General features: G+C 48.9%; 1 protein-coding gene across 2 annotated transcripts; it reads left to right on the top strand.

The window, feature by feature from the left end:
- Positions 1-3,875: 3,875 nt before the first annotated feature.
- On the top strand, positions 3,876-20,745 carry SERPINA9 (serpin family A member 9). Of its 2 annotated transcripts, none has more exons than XM_030320362.1 (5): positions 3,876-3,945; positions 10,064-10,696; positions 16,548-16,821; positions 19,003-19,150; positions 20,542-20,745. In XM_030320362.1, the coding sequence occupies exons 2-5, from the start codon at positions 10,081-10,083 to the stop codon at positions 20,743-20,745; spliced, it is 1,242 nt and encodes a 413-aa protein (XP_030176222.1). In that variant the 5' UTR covers positions 3,876-3,945; positions 10,064-10,080. The 2 variants fall into 2 exon arrangements, with proteins under 2 accessions (XP_030176222.1, XP_030176223.1); XM_030320363.1 differs by lacking the exon at positions 3,876-3,945 and having other exon boundaries at positions 10,081-10,296; positions 10,588-10,696.
- Positions 20,746-21,499: the final 754 nt, after the last annotated feature.

The following is a 21,499-nucleotide window of genomic DNA, read 5'->3' as shown; positions in this document are numbered from 1 at the left end:
GGTTAGCGATCTAGAAAATGCTGGCTGGGCTTCCAGAGAGAAGTTGAGCACAAGCTCCAATGCTCACTGGTCTTCCCTCTGACCAACTTTATTGTCAAAGTGACTGTTGCACATCTTAAACACTTTTCAGACGATGTCCCACCTTCACAGACATACTTTTGCTCTGCACGACAGAAATAAATCCTATCGTGGGGGAAAGAAAGAGGAAGAGCTTGGAGTGGGAACACACACAGATTCCGCCAAGCAGGGGAAACAGCAGGTGCAGAGGACCTGGGGCAGGCAAGCGGCAGGGATGAGGACCTGAAACGAGATTAATTTGGCCAGAACAAGAAAATAAAGCAGGAGGAGGTGGGCAGTGAGTGAGCCTGGGGCCTCGGGGGCTACAGGGAGAACGCTGATCTTTAGCCCAAGAACCACGGTGAGCTGTCACCGGTGCTGAGCTGGAGGGTGTCTTGGGCAAACACATGTGTTTGTAAGTGTCCCTCTGGCTGCAGACTGGGGCGTCCCTCGGCCCCATTGCCTGGGCCATGTCTGTGTTTGCTGCAATGAAAGACTGGCACAGCAGTCCCCTTGCTCCGGACACGGCCAGCCCCCCTCCAGAGCCCCCCACTCCTCTGGGACGGAAGGCCACCGCCCGGGGGGACTGGCCATGCCTGCTTCTCCCCCTGGGGATTGCCACCTCCCTGCACCTGCTCACTCCACCCCACCCTGCTCTTGCTCCCCATTCTCTGCTACGCCCACCAGCTCTTTTCAGCGTGTTACTCCCGCTTCCAGAAAGATCCACGCCTACTTCTGCTAGAACACCTTCACAGGCCACCTGTTTGTGGATGGACTGACCCCACGGATGAATAAGTGAGTAAATTCGCCTTTGAAGCAACCAACACTGACTACCTGCCTCCCACGGGACTGGCATCGTGTCGGTTTTTCCACCAAGAAACCGACCCGCCAACCCTTCAAGCTGGGCGACGGTTCCATTCTACGGATGAGAAAACCGAGGCTCAGGAAGACCGTGTAACTTGCCCAAGTTCCCACAGCTGGAAAGCCACAGATCTGGGACTAAATGCAAGTCCCCTGAGCATTTCAGTTTTTCTTCGTCCACCCCCCCCCCCCATCCAGCAAATATTTTCTGAGTGTCCGTCCTGTGCAGGGACCGTTCTAGGGGCTTGAAACGCATCAGTGGACAAAACATACAAAGCGTCTTGCCCCCCCAAGGGTTCCAAGCTAGCAGACAGAGGCATACGATAAACAATAGGGTTAATAAATGAAGAAGACAGGTGAGGGTGGTCGAGGTGCCGGTGGGGCTGGCGGGGGTCAGCTCGGCCTCCCTGAGAAGAGGACGCCTACTGCTCAGACGGTAGATTCTGTGATTCTGCTCTCCACGGCTTCTGTGGCAGGATCAGCTTCCGGAGACTTCTGGCCCCAGGGATGCCCGCCAGGAGCGTACTTGACGATAGGAGCAGGGTTACAGCCCCAGCCAAGAAGGGAAGTGCCCCCATCAGTGTCCCACCTTTGCGATGACGGGGTGGCCCCGGATGATCTCCAAAAACCCTCCTGTCTCCAACAACACTTTGACATTCGTCTTGGAAACGAAAGAGCCTGCTCCAAAGTTTCACTGCCATGCGTTCATTTAGCCAGCAAATACTTAACAAGCATTAAGTGTGCCAGGCATGGTCCCAGGCGTGGAGAAGCCGGATGAGAGCTTAGGGACCCATGGCCCTGCTTCCTCCCATTCAAGCCCAGCTGGGTCACATCAGTGCTCAGGGGCGACAGTAGGAGTGTGAGGCCGGGACTCCCTTCTCTTTGGGAAACATGCTCTCTATTTCCACTCAATTTTCTCTTTTAGTTTCAGTCCCAAGCCGCTCTTGATATTGCGGCTGAATCCACATCTCTTTTGTGCTACTCTTTACTCAAGATGCATCTTTAAATCAGTGTACGTTAAAAAGAAAGCAATCGGTTTGAACAGAAAAAATAATATCTGGTTTTCTATAGATGATAGGCATCATCTATAGAAATGTATATACATCATCTATACATCCCAGGACGCCATGATGCCTGGTGCGGCCGTCTTCCATTTCAGGGACTTTGTCAGGGGCTTCAAGCAGCTGGAGGTGGGCGGGAGGTCCCGGAGTCAGACAGACTGAAGTTCGAATCCCAGCTCTGCCGTGTATTTGGTTCGTGACATTAGGCAAGGCACTTAATTGTGCCCACTCCTTGGTTTTTCCCCTCTGCGAAGCGGGGATCATCATGTTCATCTCAGAGGATATTTGGGCAGGGGAGGGGGTTACATAATGTAATGCATATGAACCTACTTTGCACACAGTAGGCACCCATCCGCATTAGTGACGCCTGGTAAAGGCATCCAGAGCCAGGGAGGAAGGCTACTGGGTGGGTGTCTCTCAAGGTAACCTTCCAGCACAGGTAACCTTTCGGTTGGTTTCTCTTGGTGGGATGCCAACGAAGGAATCCCAGATTCCAAGACTGGGCTGGGAAAGAGTCCCGGCAGGGCGAAGATCCTTCCTGGAACAGGAAGCCTGTGTCTCTTGGAATGTTGAAACAGTGACCTCTTTGCCAAAACCAACAGAAAACAAAGGAACAATTAGACAAAACTCCTCAGGGCCTGAGGGTCCGTCTGGATCTACCCCCTTCCCCGCCCTCAGACTGGCTCACGCGGCCACTCTGGGCGGGCTAAGGGATGAGCAGGGTTGCAGCAAGAGAGCGCAAGGGGTTCTGGGGAGCACCCCCACCACGGGACAGGCGCTCACGTCCACACTGGGTAATGTTGGGTCCCGACAACATTGTGGGGTCACCCTCTTGGCGAGCTTCTGAACAGCAGCTTCTGGTCGACGTGACATGGCAAATTCCAGCCTCCAGGCGTCCCATGTGCCCCACGGTCCCAGCAGGAATAGGCGACATTAAAAAAATACATGCGGGGCGCCCGTGTGGCTCAGTCAGTGAAGCAGCCGACTCTTGGTTTCGGCTCAGGTCATGATCTTGCGGGTTCCTCAGTTCGAGCCGCGCATGGGGGCACTGTGCTGCCAGTGCAGAGCCTGCTTGGGATTCTCTCTCTCTCTCTCTCTCTGCCCCTCCCCTACTTGTGCCATCTCTCTCTCTCTCTCTCAAAATAAGTAAATAAACTTTAAAAAATATATGAAAAAAGTACCAAGATATAGCCAGATTTAAAAAGTGATGGGACGATCCACATAAACCAGAAATGGGGCAGAATCATAAAGACGTGTGAGGTAGGCAGGAGATCTGACAGCCAGGAACAGAAGAGTCTAGAGCAGCCTGGGCGCGGCAGGAGAGGCCCCGAGGAGGTGGACAGACTTGGGATAAGGCTCCATCTAGATGGGACCTGGGATGGGCCCGTGGGATCAGCATCTGAGGCGTCATTTCTCCAGCAGCAGGATTGGTCTTGTGAATTTGGGGAGAACCAGGGGTTTGCTTTTCCCAGGACCTGAGGTGTTCAGAGCCAGAGATAAGAATATCTCTGAGAGCTTCAGAGAAGCCCCAGAGAGATTCTGTCTGCGACCTGAGCGGAAGTCGTGCGGGAAGGAAGCACCCAGCGCCCCTCACTCCTAAGTTGGCTCATCTTTCCCTGGAAAGTCTGACTCGGTAGTTCTAGGCGGGGCCTGGGAATGTGCATTTTAATGAGAACACAGGTTCTCCTGACAATTAACCCAGCCTGGGAAACTCCATCCTTCAGGATGCCAACCTGTCTCACCAACTGTAGGCCTTTACAAAAGTCCCTGGGTGTGGGCCAGTCAGCAGAGCCTGGCCCTTCGGGTTCCCTACATTCCTCCCACTGCCCTCCCACCTCCTCCCCCATCTTTATACTCCCTTTATTGTTCTCCCTCTCTCCCCGTCACTCACCGATTATGGTCCCTGCCCTGGAGGAAGCCACACAAGATCCAGACTGTGCAGTCGGGGAGACAGACACCTGAGGAGGTAAATTGCAATGGTTTGCTCCAGGTGTGGGCGAAGGGAGGGGCTGACTTTCCGTGGGATCTGGAAGACTCTGCAGGGTGGGAAGTTTGGAGCTGGAGCCGGCAGGATGCAAAGCAATATGTCAGAAGGGGAGGGAGGGGAGAGCAGCCTAGACAGACTGAGAGTCAAGTGCAACCATACAGTTCAGGGGGAAGAAATGACAGGGCAGTATTCATTCTACTGTAGTTAGTCTTTTTCTACTTCATTTACGTAGAGTAAGGGGCACAAATATCTGTGCCTGTTATTTCTTCCAGGATTTTTCTCTCCTACCCCCTCCTTGCCCAGGACTCCAGCTGCCCATCTGTTTGACCGCTTGCTTTCATTTCACAGATCACTGGGGCTCTGTTATTTTCCTCCCCCCGCCTGCTCTCTTTTAAGTTTGGACAGCTCCTGTTGATGTGTTTTCAAGCTCACTGAGCTTTTCTTTCAACCATTTAGATTTTCTCTTATAATCTTTTTGGTCTGGATTTTGTTGTCTCTCTTTATAACATGTTGACACTTGTTTTGGAACAGCCAACACAAGTACACGCAGGACTTTTTTTGTTTGTTTGTTTAATCTTGTCCAGGATCTTATCATGGTTTATCATCTTCTCATGATAAAATGTTGCATTGCAGATCAAGTGTGTTAAGGTGTCTACAGCGGCTTTAAACTAAAGTTAGTTGAGCCCTAATGTCAAGATGTGACAATTCTAGGGTCTCTACTGAATGCCTTAGGTGTTCATTGACATCCCACAACTGTGTCCAGTCGGAACCTCCCTCCCTCCCCGTGCTATGAGAACTCTGGAAATTGTTCTGTTTAGATCTTCACGGTGGTTTTGGGGTTTTGCTTTTGCTTTCGGACCGTCCTGGTGGAATTTCACTTTACGCACGCAGTGCTGAGTGCTTAGCTTCAGACCGAAGCTAATGCACACTTTTCCTGCACAAACCATAGCTGCTTCCGCTTTCCTAAACTCTGAGACCGTCAGCAAGCCTCTGCTTGGGTTTCCCTCCTTGTATCCAGAAAGTGTCTTTAGACAGAATATTGGGACAATCACAGGGCTTCCCTCATTTGTTTGCCTTCTCTGCCTGTTGTCCAATGTCTGAATTGTCTCACATATTTTTTAGGGTCTCGATTATTTCATGTATTTTACCTAATTTTCTATGGTTTTAAATTTTGTAATGTTTATTTATTTTTGAGTGGGGGTAGGGGCAGAGAGAGAGGGAGACAGAATCCAAAGCAGGCTCCAGGCTCAGCTGTCGGCACAGAGCCTGCCATGGGGCTCGAACCTATGAATCGCGAGTTCGTGACAGGAGCCGAAGTTGAACACTCAACAGACTGAGCCACACAGGCGCCCCCAGTTTTCCTTTTTTTTTTAAGTTTATTTATTTATTTCTTTTTGAGAGAGAGAGAGAGAGCACAAGCAGGAAAAAGGTAGAGAGAGGGGGAGAGAGAGAATCCCAAGCAGGCTCCATGCTATCAGCTCAGAGCCGACGCAGGGCTCGATCTCAGGAACTGGAAGATCACGGCCTGAGCCGAAATCAAGAGTCAGACGCTTAACTGACCGAGCCACCCAGGTGCCCCTTTTGTCCAAGTTCAATGTCAGTTACTTTGTCTTGGCCAAAAATATAAGTCAACTCAAATTTCATAGATGGGGATGCCATGTAAGTATCACCTTAATTAAGACCCTGCAAGGGTCTTTCTCACTGATTTCCAATTTACCTCTCAGAGGTAAATTGCCCACTTAATTTATTTCAATTCATTCCTTCCTGAAACCCTTAACTGAGCCCTTTGTACTGGCCACACCGTGATGTACAGCAGGTACAAGAGGGACAAGTTCCCTGTGACTCCTTTAATTTTGCATCACACAAAGAAATGTGAAATTGTAGCCATGGTAAGTATCTCACTAAAAAATTAATAGTCCTGTAAAAACGTTTCGAGGGGGGAATTTTCCTCATCTGAGTGTCAGAGAACTTCCTTAAGGGTATGACATGACATAGGACCTAAACAGTAGAAAGACATTAATGGGGGGTGGGGGGAGGGCAAGGAAAGTTTGGTGAGGGCAGCAGGGCACAACAAAGATCACCTGTGAGGATCAAAAAAATGGGTACAACGGTTGGACGCAGCAGTCCCGAGCAAGGGGCTCTGACATCTGAACTGAAGTTAGAGGGGCCGGTGGATCCCAGGTTGCGCAGGCTGGATGGGACACTGGTCCCCGCTCTGGAAAATGGGAGGCTACTGGAACACGTGAAAAGAGGTAAGCGATGTGTCGGCGTGGAGAAAGAGGAAGAAGGACACACAAAGATGAGTCCTGGGCTTGAATAACTAGGTGAGCGGGAGCGCCGTGGACGGAGATGTTCAAAGAAAGTCTCAGTTGAAACTTTTACTGGGAGACGGGGTTTGGGAAACCGTGTGAGTTCAGTTAGGGTCTTACTGAGTTTCAGGTTCATTTGTGACATCAGGAGAAAGTATCAAGTAGGTGGTTAGAAATACAGGGGCGCCTGGGTGGCGCAGTCGGTTAAGCGTCCGACTTCAGCCAGGTCACGATCTCGCGGTCCGTGAGTTCGAGCCCCGCGTCGGGCTCTGGGCTGATGGCTCAGAGCCCGGAGCCTGTTTCCGATTCTGTGTCTCCCTCTCTCTCTGCCCCTCCCCCGTTCATGCTCTGTCTCTCTCTGTCGCAAAAATAAATAAAACGTTGGAAAAAAAATAAAAAAAAAAAAAAAAAAAAAAGAAATACAGAGCCTGGGTAGCTCAGTCGGTTAAGTGTTTGACTCTTGGTTTTGGCTCGGGTCGTGATCTCACAGTGCGCGAGTTCGGGCACCCTGTCTGGCCCTGTGCTGGCAGCATGAAACCTGTTTGGGATTCTCTCTCTGCCCCTCCCCCCACCTTTCACACACACACACACACACACACACACACACACACACACACAAAATAAATAAATAAACTTAAAAAGAGATACGGAGTTCAGAGGAAAGGTGTGGGCTGGGGATTAAAAATAATACGCAATTTGCTTTTCAGTCATGAAGCCCCGGGAGTGATGAGATCAGCGGAGGTGGAGAACACCGCAGAGGCCGGGCTCGAGACAGAAAGCACAGAGGTGACTCAGGAGGAGGAACAGAGGGAGAGGAGAAACAAACGCAGGAGAACGTGGTGTCACAGAGCCACGGGGAGGGACTGGATAAGAAGAGGAAGGTGGCCTCCAGTGTCAGATGCTACCGGGAAGGCAGCTGAGGTGAACCCAGACGTGTTTGCAGGCTGGTCCCGTCTCTGTGGACCCGGAGGCCAGACTGGAGTGGGCCAAGGGTGAGCGGAAGTAAGACCGTGAGGACCGCGAAGGATCCGGGCCAGGATCCGGATCACAGCTCGTGAGGATTCGGGCCAGGATGGGGAGGACGGAGACAGGGAAGCAGCTAGAAGGCAATGAGGGGCTGAAGAAAGGTGTTCGCTGGGCTGATGGCGGTGGGCCATTCGTCCCAGCCGGGAACGTGTTTAAAGGCCGATGGCACGGACGTAGTTGAGGGGGAGCGTTTTAAGCACGGAAGAGAGAGGTGTGAGGGCCCCGGGACGGACAGACGGATGCTCTCTGAAGTTTGGGGAGGGGTGGAGGGGAGGAGTGAGATAGGTTCCTTTTCTGAGGGTCCTGCCTGGGACGCAGGAGACGAGGCGGTCTGACGTGTGTGTGTGTGTGCGCGTGTGTGTGTGCATTTGTGGACGGCGAGGAATCCGTCGTAAGAAAACGGAAAAGACTGAGCTGCACCCTCTAGTCAATGGGAGGGTGAGGTGACCGTGCTCTCCTGCCAGGCAAATAAAAACTGGTGACTGGGGATTCACCGCGGACCAAGCTGCCTTGCTGAGCCACTGTCTGTCCAACATTTGGCAAAGAAGGAGCAGACGGGTGGGTTCTTCCAGGTCTGGGGCCTCGCCAGGAGTGTGCGTCACAGGGAGGGTAGGGTTTTACAATGGAATGAAGCCCTCAGACAGTCGAGCTAGCTAAGGAGGCCGATGAGGACGGGGCAGGGGGGCGGGGCTGAGGGCCATGCCATCTTTCCAGGGAACTGGAACAGCTTTGTGCTTGAGGATGAGCTGGGGAGGTAAGTCGGAGCCCAACAGAGAAGGACCGCGAACGACAGGTGCTTGGCCTTTCCTCCCAAGGTCAGTGAGGAATCTGAGTAGCTGAGGGACACGTGAGCTTTGTGGCTAGAAAGTTCCCCCTGTCTGCAGTGTGGTTGAGTGACCGCAGCTGGGAGCCACGTGGGGAATTGAGCAGGGGAGAGAAGGTGAAAAGTGGGGGGGGTGGGGAACAGAGGGGGACAGGAGTGGGGGATGGGGAGAGGCCAAGTGTCAAAGGAGGTTGGATTTCAAGAGCCGAATGAACAAGCTTCTGTGGAGCTTTTCCTCAAGAGCATAAGGATCTCCCCCTTGAGGCCCATGGCCACAGACCCCTTTGAGGCCACCTCCCTGGGGCTCAGAGAGAAGCAGCCGCTTGCCTAAGGTCAGGGCCATGAGGGGCCGAGACATTTACTAGTCGACTGCCTGGCGGAGCTACTGGTCAGGCCGGTCTCCCCTGCTCAGCCCGGGACTTGGGACACGGAACCAATCTCCTCTGGCAAGGCCATGTCTGCTGATGGGGGTGTGGATCCTCGGCCTTAGCAGGTGCCCCGAGAGCCCCGCCCCCACCCGCACCTGCCTCAAGAGGCCCCTGCCTCTTGTGTGGCGCCTCATCCCTGGGCACGGCTGGCCTTCTCATCCCCCAACCCCCTCCCTTCCCACAGTCAGGAAGATCCAGGGACAAGCCTGCCCTTCACCTTGCTTCCAAGTGAGGAGGGCAAAATCGCAACAGCAGCCACCCGGGGTGGGGGTTGGGAGGAAGCAGCTTTGACCTCATGCCCTCCGCGGGCCAGACACAGACACGGCTCTGGGTGCTATACAGACCCTCTCACTTCTTCCTTGGAGCCATCCTTCTTCACAGATGGGGGGTTGGGGGACACCCTGGGAGCGAGGGGGGGCACCCCGGGAGGACACGTGGCATAGCGGGGGTTGTGCGGGCCTCTGGTTCCAGGACAGCCTCCGGCCTGGGGTTTCCACTTTTTTTTTAAGTTCACTTATTTTGAGAAAGAGAGACAGATTGCTTCTCGGCCTTTTGGCTAAGATCAAGTGGAGAAAGAGAGAGAGAGAGAGAGAGCACAAGTGGGGGTGGGTCAGAGAGAAGTAGAGACAGAATCCCAAGCAGACGTTGCAATATCCCCGCAGAGCCCGATGTGGGACTTGAACTCACGACCGTGAGACTCCTGACCTGAGCTGAGATCAGGAGTCGGACGCTTAACCGACTGGGCCACCCGGGCGCCCCCGGGGTGTCCACTTTTTGAGGGACATGCCAGCAGATGCCTGGGGCAGGGGGTGGGCAGCCATGGAGAGCTGTGATCGTGTCCTCACAAAAGGGACCAAGAATGTCTGGAGGGTTCTCTCAGGGGTAAGAGGGCGCGTCTGGCTGCGACGATTGGGACTGTACCATCTGGTCTCACTGTCTTACTTTCTGGACGATAAGCCTGCGAAGCAGAAACAGCAAAGCGCGTGGGATCTGAGATTGTGGCTTTAAGACCCGGCTTTGGGGGCGCCTGGGTGGCTCAGTCGGTTAAGCGTCCGACTTCAGCCAGGTCACGATCTCGCGGTCCGTGAGTTCGAGCCCCGCGTCGGGCTCTGGGCTGATGGCTCGGAGCCTGGAGCCTGTTTCCGATTCTGTGTCTCCCTCTCTCTTTGCCCCTCCCCCGTTCATGCTCTGTCTCTCTCTGTCCCAAAAATAAATAAACGTTGAAAAAAAAATTTAAAAAAAAAAAAAAAAAAAAAAAGACCCGGCTTTGAATCCCAGACAGAACACGACCCAGCTGCGTGGCCTAAATCACACAACCTCTCTGAGGCCTGTTTCTTTGTTTGTAAGACAAGGACAACAATAATATCTGCATCAGGGGGGTTGCGAGAGCTTTGTTCACCGTCCAGTGTGTCCCAGTTCTATCGCAAATGGGGATGGGGTGTCGCAAGGTCTCTGATTCCAGGCTGGACACTCGGCTTACCTTCCCTCGGTGGTCCTTTCCTCTCTTGCAGACTTGTTTCGTCCCAAAATGGCCTCTCCCTTTTATCGACTTTTCCTGGTTGTCAGCGTCTGTGCTCCGGTCTACTGTGTGCCCCCATCCAGTGGCCCCTGTCCTTCCCCCACAAGGAACACCGCTACCCCCTGGGTATCTTCCAGCAACACCAACTTTGCCTTCCGCCTCTACCGGAGGCTGGTTTTGAAGACTCCGGATCAGAACGTCTTCTTCTCCCCCCTGAGTATCTCCGCTTCCCTGGCCACGCTCTCCCTCGGGGCCCGCTCAGCCACCAAGACCCAGATCCTCCAAGGCCTGGGGTTCAACCTCACACACGAGCCGGAATCCGCCATCCACCGGGCCTTCCAGCACCTGCTCTACTCACTCAGTGTCCCCAGCAAAGGCCTAGACTTGAGGATGGGAAGCGTCCTCTTCATCAAAAAGGAGCTGCGCCTACAGACAAATTTCTTGGACGACGTCAAGAGGCTGTATGATTCGAAGGTCTTTTCTACAGATTTCTCCAGCACCTCCACCGCCCGGAAGAGAATCAACAGCTATGTGGAGAAGGAGACCAAAGGGAAGGTTGTAGACTTAATCCAAGACCTTGACCCTCTGACGGCCATGGTCCTGGTGAACCCCGTTTTCTTTAAAGGTAAGGCTCTGAGAGGCTGATTTTGATTTTAATGTTGTTTCTTTTTACCCCCAGTTGAATAAGCAAACTAGACAAGCCCTAGACAGCACGGTGAAGTAAGGGGAAGCCTGAGTTTGAATCAGCTGTGTCATAAGCTGGCTGCATGAGACCTCCTGTTCCCTCTGCTAGCTTTAGTTTATCAATTACGGTGGCGGGGGGTCATTCAGCTCTGTGTCTGGATAGCCTGATTATGCGTCCTGAGAGGCTGACCCTGGCCTCCGTGGGCAGCCCAGCAAATCCAAAGGTGAGAGCACTTTTATAGGTGGATGTGTAGACTGGCCAGTGTATGGAAGTGTAGACAGGCCAGCTTAACTGCCATTCACACCCCCTGGGAAAATGTCTCGAGCTTCACAGTTTGCAAAGACACTGTGCTGCCACAGAACGGACAACGGCTTTGAAGTCGGACAGCCCTGGGTTTGGATTCCACCTCTATCCCTTACTTGCTCCATGATCCCGGGCATGTGCTTAATGTGTGAGTCTCTCTACTAACTGGATGGGTGATGATACAGCCAGCACCATGGGCTTTTGCTTCTGCTGGTGTGCTGGACACTCGGGGCTGAGTTATCATGGATGCCATTGTATCATCCCTCCCTGCTTCTCCTCTCTCTCCTTCCCTTCCTTTCTCCCTCCTGCCGTCCCCCCACCCCCCATTTATCTTTCCCTCTATCTACCCGCTCACCTTTCCACCCATTTCTCCATCCATTCTGCAAGCAGGGAGGGGAAGGAAAAAGAATCAATATGCCGTGAGCCCCTATTATGTCCTCTCTGCTTTATCTACGTTGTTCATTTAACTTAATCTTATTTTCTTCTTGAAATATAAGTCACACAGCATGAAATTCGCGATGTTAAATGTACAGTTCAGTGGGTCTTGTTTTTAGTATATCCACAAGGTTGTGCAAATACGTACATACATGACTCCAGAACATTTCCATCACCTCTCTGTGAGCACTCACTCTTCATTTATGTTCTTCCCCAGAAACAAGAATACACTTTCCGTTCCTATAGTTTGCCTCTTCTGGACATTCCATATAAATAGAATCCTATAATATGTGCAGGGTTTTGTGGGGACACAGTTTTCAATTCCTTATACCAAGCAGCATGCTTGCAGGATTGTTTGGCAAAAACATGCTTGGTTTGGAAAGAGACCACCAAACTGTCTTCCAAAGTGGCTGTACCGTTTTTGCATTCATGCCAGTGATGTGTGAGAGTTCCTGTTGCTCCACAGCCTTGCCAGCACTTGGTGTTGTCAGTGTTCCAGATCTGGGTCACGTGAATGGGTGTTTTGTTGATATCTCGTTGCTGTTTCAATTTGCATTTCCCCGGTGACATATGACATGGAGCATCTTTTCATCTTTATCTGTCACCTGCCTCTCTTCCTTGACAAGGTATCTGTCAAGGTGGTTAGCCCACTTTTTTAGTCCAGTCATCTGTTTTTCTCATTGCTAAGCTTTAAGAGTTCTAAGTATATTTGGGATAACAGTCTCTTATCAGGTGCCTCTGTTACAAATATTTTCTCTTAGTCTGTCGCTTGGCTTTTCATTTTCTTAACATTGTCTTTCACGGAGCAGAAGTTTTAAATTTTAATGAAGTTTGGCTTACCAGTGATTTCTTTCATGGATTGTGCCTCTAGTGTTGTATCTAAACATTTTTTGCCGTACCCAGGGACATCTAGTTTTTTTCCTATATTATCTTCTACGTGTTTTATGTTTAGGTCTGTGGTCCGTTTTGAGTTAATTTTTTTAAAATTTTTTTTTAATGTTTATTTTTGACTGAGAGAGAGGGGCAGAACGTGAGTGGGGGAAGGGCAGAGAGAGAGGGAGACACAGAATCCAAAACAGGCTCCAGGCTCCGAGCTATCAGCGCAGAGCCTGATGCGGGGCTCGAACTCACAAGTTGTGAGATCGTGACCTGAACTGAAGTTGGTCGCCCAACCAACTGAGCCACCCAGGTGGCCCATTTTGAGTTAATTTTTTATGAACGATGTAAAGTACGTGTCCAGATTCTTTTTTTTCTCTTTGCATACAAATGCTAGTGGTCCCAACACCATTTATTGAAAAGACTATTTTTGCTCTATTATATTGGTTTTGATCCTTTGTCAAAGATCAGTTGGCTATCTTTACATGGGTCTGTTTGTAAGCTCTCTCTTTGTTCCATTGATCTAGTTGTGTATTCTTCACCAATACCACACTGTCTTGAGTACTACAGCCTTATAGTAAGTCTTGAAGTTGGTTAGTGTGAGTGCTGCAACCTTGTTCTTCTTCAATAATGGATTGCCTATTCTGGTCTTTTGCTTTTGATATAAACTTTAGTATTAGTTTGTTAATATCTATAATATAACTTGCTAGTATTTTGATTGAGATTGCATTGAATCTATAGATCATGTTGGGAAGAATTGACATCTTAACAATATTGAGACTTTGTATTCATGAACATGGAATATCCTTCTATTCATTTAGTTCTTTGATTTCATTATCTGAGTTTTGTAATTTTCTTCATATAGATCTTGCATGTATTTTGTTAGATTCATACCTAAGTATTTTTTTGGATGCAAATGTAAATCATATTATGTTTTTAATTTCAAACTCCACTTATTCATTGCTGGCATATGGAAAAGCAATTGACTTTTGTATATTAACCTTGTATCCTGCAACTTTGCTATACTCCCTCATTAGTTCCATGGATTCTTTTGTTTGTTGACTCTTGGGTTTTCTACATAGATGATCATGTCATCTGCAAACAAAGAAAGTTTTATTTCTTCTTTCCCAACCTGTATACACTTTATTTCTTTTTTCTTATCTTATTGCATTAACTAGAACTTCCAGTAAAATGTTGGACAGGAGTGGCAAGAGGGGACATCCTTGCATTATACCTGACCTTAGTGGGAAAACTTTGAGTTTCTCACCATTAAGTATTATATCAGCTGTGGGCTTTTTGTAGCTATTTTTTTTATCAAATTGAAGAAGTTATTCCTTTATTCCTAGTTTATTGAGAATTTTTATTATGACTGGTGTTGGATTTTGTCGAATGCTTTTGCTTCATCTATTCATATGATTAATTTTTCTTGCTTAGCTTCTTGATATGATGGATTGTATTAATTTATTTTCAAATGTTGAACCAGCCTTACAAACCTGGAAAAAACCCCATTTGGTTGTGGCGTATAATTATTTTTATACATTATCGGATTTGATTTGTTAGTATTTTGTGCAGGATTCTTATATCTGTGTTCATAAAAGATACTGGTCTGTAGTTTTCTTGAAATGTCTTTGTCTGATTTTGGTATTAAAGTAATGCTGGCTTGATAGAACAAATTAGGAAGTATTTTCTCTGCTTCTATCCTCTGAAAGATATTGTAAAGAATTCGTATAATTTCTTTCTTTTTTAAAATGTTTTTATTTACTTTTGAAGGAGAGAGACAAACAGAGCATGAGCAGAGGAGGTGCAGAGAGAGAGAGGGAGACACAGAATTCGAAGAAGCCTCCAGGCTCTGAGCTGTTGGCACAGAGCCCGATGTGGGGCTCAAACTCATGAACTGTGAGATCATGACCTGAGCTGAAGTCAGACACCTAACCGATTGAGCCATCCAGACGCCCCTATAATTTCTTTCTTAAGTGTTTGGTTAAGTGATGGAAGTGAATCCATCTGGACCTGGTATTTCCTATTTTGGAAGGTTTTAATGATTGCCAATTTCTTTGATAGATATAACCTATTCATATTGTCTATTTCTTCTTATTTAAGGTTTGGAAAATTGGAATATTTCATCTCAGTTATCAAATTTGTGGGCATAGAGTTGTTTGTAGTATTCCTTTATTTTCCTTTAATGTCCATAAGATCTTTTTCGGTGTCCCTTCTTTTATTTCTCATATTAGCAGATTGGCTTTTTCTTGTGTATGGCCCATACTTTCTTTTTATGCCTCATATTTTTTTGTAAAAGCTGGATTTTTAAAATAATGCAATGTTGCAGCTCTGAAAATCAGATTTACCTCATCCCAAGGATTTGTTGTTTTTGCTTGTTGCAGTAGTTGTTTCTTGAGTGACTTTTCCGAACTAATTCTTTAAAGTCTGTACTTTGTCATGTGTGGCCACCAAAGTGTCTTCTTGGTTAGTCAAGTGGTTAGTTATGACTGGGCAGAGATTTCTCTTTTTTTTAATTTTTTTTAATGTTTATTTATTTTTGACAGAGAAAGAGACAGAGCATGAGCTGGGGAGGGGCAGAGAGAGAGGGAGACACAAAATCTGAAACAGGCTCCAGGCTCTGAGCTGTCAGCACAGAGCCCGAAGCGGGGCTCGAACTCACAGACCGCGAGATCATGACCTGAGCCAAAGTCGGACGCTCCACCTACGGAGCCACCTAGGCGCCCCCTTGGGCAGAGATTTCTTAAGTGCTTGGACCAAATAAATCTCCTAGTCTTTGCTGAGGACTCTTGTGTGCATGGTGGGGCGTGTCATCAACACTCAGCCAGGCAGTTTATAACTCTGACTCAGTCTTCACTTTCTATTTCTGCAGACCCTCAAGGTCAGCCGTAAGTGAGAACTTACAGCCTTCTCATATGTTTTCTCAAATACGCACACAGCTTTACACATGCATGAAGCTTCTAAATGCCCAGGATATAATGGAGCTTTCCAAAGCTCCAACGGACATCTTATGCCTCAGCTTTTCCTTCTAGAATTTTTTATCACTTTGTTGTTTGCCCCATCTGTTATCCCCACCCAAGCAACCATAAAACTAAAACATTTGTCTGTAATTGTTTCTAGCAAAAAACTTCCAGCCCCCTGGGGAGAAGGCTTTAATCACTGACTGTGCACCAATCAACCTTGGAAGTGAGATCTTCCAGTTAACTATCTGACGGGTCAAGTGATAATAATTCTTCGAAAATGAGTCTTTGAAAGACCTCCAGCTCAATCCCTCTCCCAATGGTAGTGGGAACACAGGCTGCTATTTGTCAAGGCTACTGCTGAGCTAGAGAGTAGAGGACAGGACTGGCACAAGTTAAAATAACCACAAAATTGACTGTTCTTTCTGAAATTCGGCCATTTGTCTTGAATGAACTCTCCCTAGGTTGCTACAAGGCTTTGATTAATTTCCAGAGTTCCAAAGAAGTTGATTCTGAATATTTTTGCCAGTTTTCCTTATTGTCTTTAGGGAAGGGTGACAATGCAGAGGTCCTTACTCTTGTCGTTTTTGCAGATGTCACCCCCCACCCCTACCCCCAGCCTGTCCTGTTAACCTTTTTGACTCATTTATTGTTTGCCTCAAGTGTTATCTACTGCCCCCGGCAGCCGCAAAATGTATCACTGCCTGTGACTGCTTTTGACTAATTTCCTCTGAGGAATAGAGTTTTTTGCATTGGTTGAGCTCCAAATCAGATCAAGTACAGACAGTTCTGCAAATGATGCCTCCCAGGGAAGCACAGGACAGGTCAAATAACAGTGTTTAGGGATTGAGTCTTTGAAAGGGTTCCAGCCCTATTTTTTCCCTCCTGGGGCTGCCAGGTTTCTGGATTTCACTGGAAATGCACACTCTTGTTTTTCAAGTCTTCTGAAGAGTTAGGACATGGGGAATGGAAGTAGGGCAAGTTAAAATACCCCAAAGTTCACCTTCTTCCCAAGATTTAGCTGCTTCACTTGAATAAACCATTCCCTAATTTGCTGAAAGAGTTTGGTTAATTTCTAGAGTTCTAAGAAAGCTCATTCTGATCATTGTTGGCAATTTTCCCATTGCTTTTATGGAGGAGAGAGTTTTCAGAGATCCTTACTTCATCATTTTTGCTGACAGCACTTTGACACAAAGACCTCTCTTTTCTCTCTGTGCCAGCCAAGTGGGAGAAGCCCTTTCACCCTGGATATACAAGAAAGAGCTCTCCGTTCCTGGTGGGCCAGGGGGCCACTGTGAAGGTCCCAATGATGCACCAGGTGGAACAATTTGCTTTTGGGGTGGATCCGGAGCTGAGCTGCTCTGTACTACAGATGGAATACAGTGGCAACACCGTGGCCTTCTTTGTCCTCCCTGGCCAGGGCAAGATGAGGCAGCTGGAACAGGCCTTGTCAGCCAGGACACTGAGGCGATGGAGCCTCTTACTCCGGAAGAGGTGGGAATCTGTGTCCATTTCCAGACTCCTGGGGCAGGTGATGGTGTACACCCAAGCATGGGGCAAGGGATGAGGACGTACATCCAAGGGTGGCAGCTGTTGAGTAATCGCTCCTGCCAACTGAGCGGCAGCTGCACACTGGATGGTGTACTTGGTGCCGTGCGTGTGTGTTCCCACTTGAACTTCACAGTCACCCGACAGGTGAAGAGCACTGGAGCACCGTCACCCCCCCCCCACACGTAAGGAAGTCGAGGCTCTGAGAAGGGAGGTGAATTGCCCACAGCCACGTAGCTAATATGTCCTTGCAAAGCTGTTCCGTCATGGCGAGCAGAACTCACCCTATCAGCCAATCCAATATTAAACTCCATGGACTGATTCCATAAAAATAAACAAGCAAAGAAAGCACTGATGCTCACCTATAAAATGAGAATCATGATATTACTGAGCCCATAAGTTGTTGAAAAGATAAAACGAGTTACTATGCATAAAGTACTTAGCTGATTAGTTCTTTCTTTTCCTTTTCCCTTTTAAGTTTTGTATTTTATTTTTTATTTTAAGTTTATTTATTTAGTTAGAGAGAGAGAGAGAGAGAGAGAATGAGCTGGGTAGGGGCAGTGAGAGAGGGAGAGAGAGAAAGCATCAGGCTCCACACTGCCAGGACAGAGCCCAACGCGGCGCTTGAACCCACGGACTGTGGGATCATGACCTGAGCCGAAATCAAGAGTCGTTTGCTTAGCTGACTGAGACACCCAGGCACCCCAGATTATTATTAGTTCTGTAACCATTATGGAGAGTATCAAGAGGATGTTAACCATAAGATACAAAGGACTATCAAGGCCTTACATACAATCTCTTAGCAATATTTTCTTGGCATTCTTGGCATCATTCCCAGGTGCCCACAGTCCAAGAGGAGAGAAGACAGGGTCAAGAGAAAGACAAAGATCAATGCTCAGGGGGAGGCAGGCAAAGTGCTAAGGAGCTTCAGAGCAAAGAGAGATCACTTTTAGCTGAGACGGAAGAAGGCTTCAAAGAGATGGTACATTGGAGTCAGGAGCATAGATAGGACATGAAGGGATGGACAGGACATAGAGGCTGAGGCAGGGCACTTTTGGCAAAGGAAACAGCCCTGGCAAAGAGGTGAAGTTGGGAATTAAGGAACACTGTAGGATCCTTCAGAGGTTTCTTCTCTTTTCTGACTGCAACCAGGGCTGGACAGAGGAGGCAGCACGGAGGCTGGGACAGGGGGCGGTTCATAAAGAGCAGCAGACAGAGCAGGGAAGAGATGGCCAGGCGGGTGCTGGAGAAGCAAGAGGGAAGAGAGAGCTGTCCATTGTGCTGATGCCCATCAATGAGGACTTGAGTGTCCATCCAACACTTTAGTGGTTTCATTTTTGTGACTCACCGAGTACATGACCTTGCGCAAAGCACTAAAAGTGAGTTTTGACATCTTTAAAATGGAAATGACTAAAATTATCTGGGACGATGCCTGGCGCATAGTAAATGCTCAGTAAATGCAGGCTGTTCATTCTTGGTTCAGGGAAATTATTGCTGAGGAAGAAAAACTTATGTTGACCTGGAGGGATGTGTTATCCCACATAGTAGCCACTAGCCCCCTGTAGTTATATAAATTTAAGTTAACTACAATAAGTAAAACAAAAAAAATGTTTTCCTCACTGGCACTAGCCACATTTAAGCTGTTCGATATAACCACGCATGGCTAATGGCTAAAATGTGGAACAGCACAAATAGAGACTATGTCCACCCTTGCAGAAAGTTCTGTTGGACTCTGCTGCTCTCAGGGGTTAGCAGAGTTTGTCTCAGGAGGGGTTGGGGGTGGGGGATGTGCTGGGCCAGGGACGGCAGACACACTTCCATCACTGCCTGGTGTCCCCCATTGGTCTCTGCCATAGGCTCCCTTGCTGGATCCCCATGTATTCTCTGTACCTTCCTTCATTAGGGCCCTCCCTTTCATCTCATTTATCTTCAGGGCCAGACTTGCCCCTAGATAGGGGGCTTTACCTCCAGAGCAACCTGGCTTGGTTGTCTGGGATGTATTGACTACTTCAGCATCAGCCAGCAATACCTAGAGGAAGAACAGAGTCTCCCGAAATGCCACCTAGAAGCAGAGATAGAGACCAAGGGGCTCGTGACCTCACTTTTTCCTTTTCTCCATCTCTGCAGGTGGATAGAGGTGTTCATTCCGAAATTTTCCATTTCTGCCTCCTATGACCTGGAAACCATCCTCCCGAAGATGGGCATCTGGGATGCCTTTAGTAATAATGCTGATTTTTCTGGAATCACAAAGACAGACTTCCTGCAGCTTTCCAAAGTGAGTTGGTCCACGAGAACGTTTGCCTGGGCAGGGAGAGCGGGAAGAGTTACAGCACCTGGCTAATCGAGCTCTCACATCTCACTGATAAGGAAACGCAGACCCTGAGAGGCACAGTGACTTCTCTGAGGCAGAAGTTGGGCTGAATTTCATGGCTGCCAGGCCTGTCTGTGGCTTTATGGCCATCATACCTCTGATGCACAGGCAACTGTTATCCCTCTTCAAACAAGTGTTCCTAAGGTCCAACCACACAGTTCTGTGAAAATCAGTCCTGTCTTGGGAAAGTAACTCTGCTGCCTCGATACCCATGCAGATAAGCAGATGCCCCTGGCATTCGACCTCACCCCTGAAGCCTGGGACTTCACACTGTAGTCAAATTGGCTGCCCATGGGCCATTACTACCCTGTAGATGGGTTGTGTGTGACCTCTAGTATTAAAAAGAAAGAGAGCCAACTTCTATCATGTAGGATATTGTACCTGAAATTATAGATTTCTGACCGTCTTGAAACAAATCTCTGAGTCCAATTCCTGCATGGCAACAGTGAGCCCAATGCCCTACATAGCACCCATCAGCCAGAGCTGAGCTGTGAGTGTCCCTTTTAGTGAGGGTGCGCCCTCCAGGTCCCCTGTGGGCTCCCTGCTCTGACAAGAGGTCTCCCTGTCTAGTCTTTGTCTGCTCATGGGTTTCCGATCCCCAACTTAAAAGTGTATTTTGGTAATACATCATAATGGTCAGAAGCGTCCCTGGGTCATGGAAGGGGAGCTTTGTCATTGGCGTCCGGGGAAAGATTACGGAGGTCCCGATGGAATACGCTGGGCGTGATGGTCCTTTTCCCATTACGTGTTCATGGGCACATCTGAACAATAATGACTGTCATTGCTGGGAGTCCTCAGGCCCCCCTGAAGCTTGGGAGAACATGAGCCCCAGGGTAAGTCTCTTTCCTAGGAGACCCAGAAGGGATCCAGCACTTAATAACACCTCCTTATGTCTCCAGGGCACGCATGCAGCAACACTCCCACACACAGACTTTGTGTGATCTCCTTTAATTCACCCAATGACCTTGTGGGATATACACCATTATGATGGCCCTTCCAGAGATTTGGAGAGTGAAGCCTGCAGCATCTAAATATCTTTTGCAACAATAAGTGGCAGAACTGGGAGTCAAACCTGGGTCATTTCTGGTGTGAATTTGTAACCACTCAACTCCACGCTTAAAGACCAGTGGACCGGTACCAATGACAGCCGCAAACCTAACGCCAGGCACCTGGCGTATATAAGCTTGAAGCCCCTCGAGGGGGGGCATCGCCATTCCCAGGCAGAACCCCAAGGCTCAGTTAAGTAAAGGTGCCCCTCCCCCGGGGACCACTGACGTTTGTTTTTCCCCTGGCAGGTTGCCCACAAGGCTGTGCTGGACGTCAGCGAGGAGGGGACCGAGGCCGCAGCAGCCACCGCCACCAAGCTCATAGTCCGGTCAAAGGACAGCCCCTCTTACACCGTCATCCGCTTCAATAGGTCCTTCCTGCTGCTGCTGATAAACAAAGCCACAGAGGCCATTCTCTTCCTAGGGAAAGTTGAAAATCCGACTAAATCCTAGGTGGAAGTATCCTGCTGGCTGAGTACAGGTTGAAAATGTCCAGGAGGGGCGCCTGGGTGGCGCGGTCGGTCAGGCGTCCGACTTCAGCCAGGTCACGATCTCGCGGTCCGGGAGTTCGAGCCCCGCGTCGGGCTCTGGGCTGACGGCTCGGAGCCTGGAGCCTGTTTCCGATTCTGTGTCTCCCTCTCTCTCTGCCCCTCCCCCGTTCATGCTCTGTCTCTCTCTGTCCCAAAAATAAATAAATGTTGAAAAAATAAAAAATAAAAAATAATAAAAAAAAAAATTAAAAAAAAAAAAAAGAAAATGTCCAGGAAATAAACCACGTTGTATGATGCTCCCGGTGTGACTTTAGGACGTGTCCCCTCCCGCTCTGAGGGTCCATTTGACCCTGGCAGATTTTCTTGGGGGATGCCGCTTTTAAGGCTCAGTCATCAGATCCGCAGAGATTGGGGCCTCAAACCAAAGCTTATTAACCCCCAATCAGTGCTCTACAAATCCCGCCAGGTAACTAGCTTCATGGGTGTTTCTGGTTGGCACATTCCCATTCCTCGGAGCCCCTGGGCATGGAAACATGCAGGTCAGTCACCTTTGTTGAAAAATTAAAGTAATAAACTCAACAAGTCTAAAGCGTGAATTCGGCCAAGAACACTGCTCCCGCATGCCCTCAGGGCCCTAATCTGATAATGGTTTATCCGCTAACTCCCAGTGGCCAGGGTGCCACGACGTGATAGTTCAGTGGCTGGGTGGATTCATT

The sequence above is a fragment of the Lynx canadensis genome, chromosome B3, assembly GCF_007474595.2.
Source record: "Lynx canadensis isolate LIC74 chromosome B3, mLynCan4.pri.v2, whole genome shotgun sequence".
NCBI classification, from domain to species: domain Eukaryota; kingdom Metazoa; phylum Chordata; class Mammalia; order Carnivora; family Felidae; genus Lynx; species Lynx canadensis.
The sequence above is the reverse complement of the archived record's forward strand: the minus strand, read 5'-3'. Positions and strand labels throughout refer to the sequence as shown.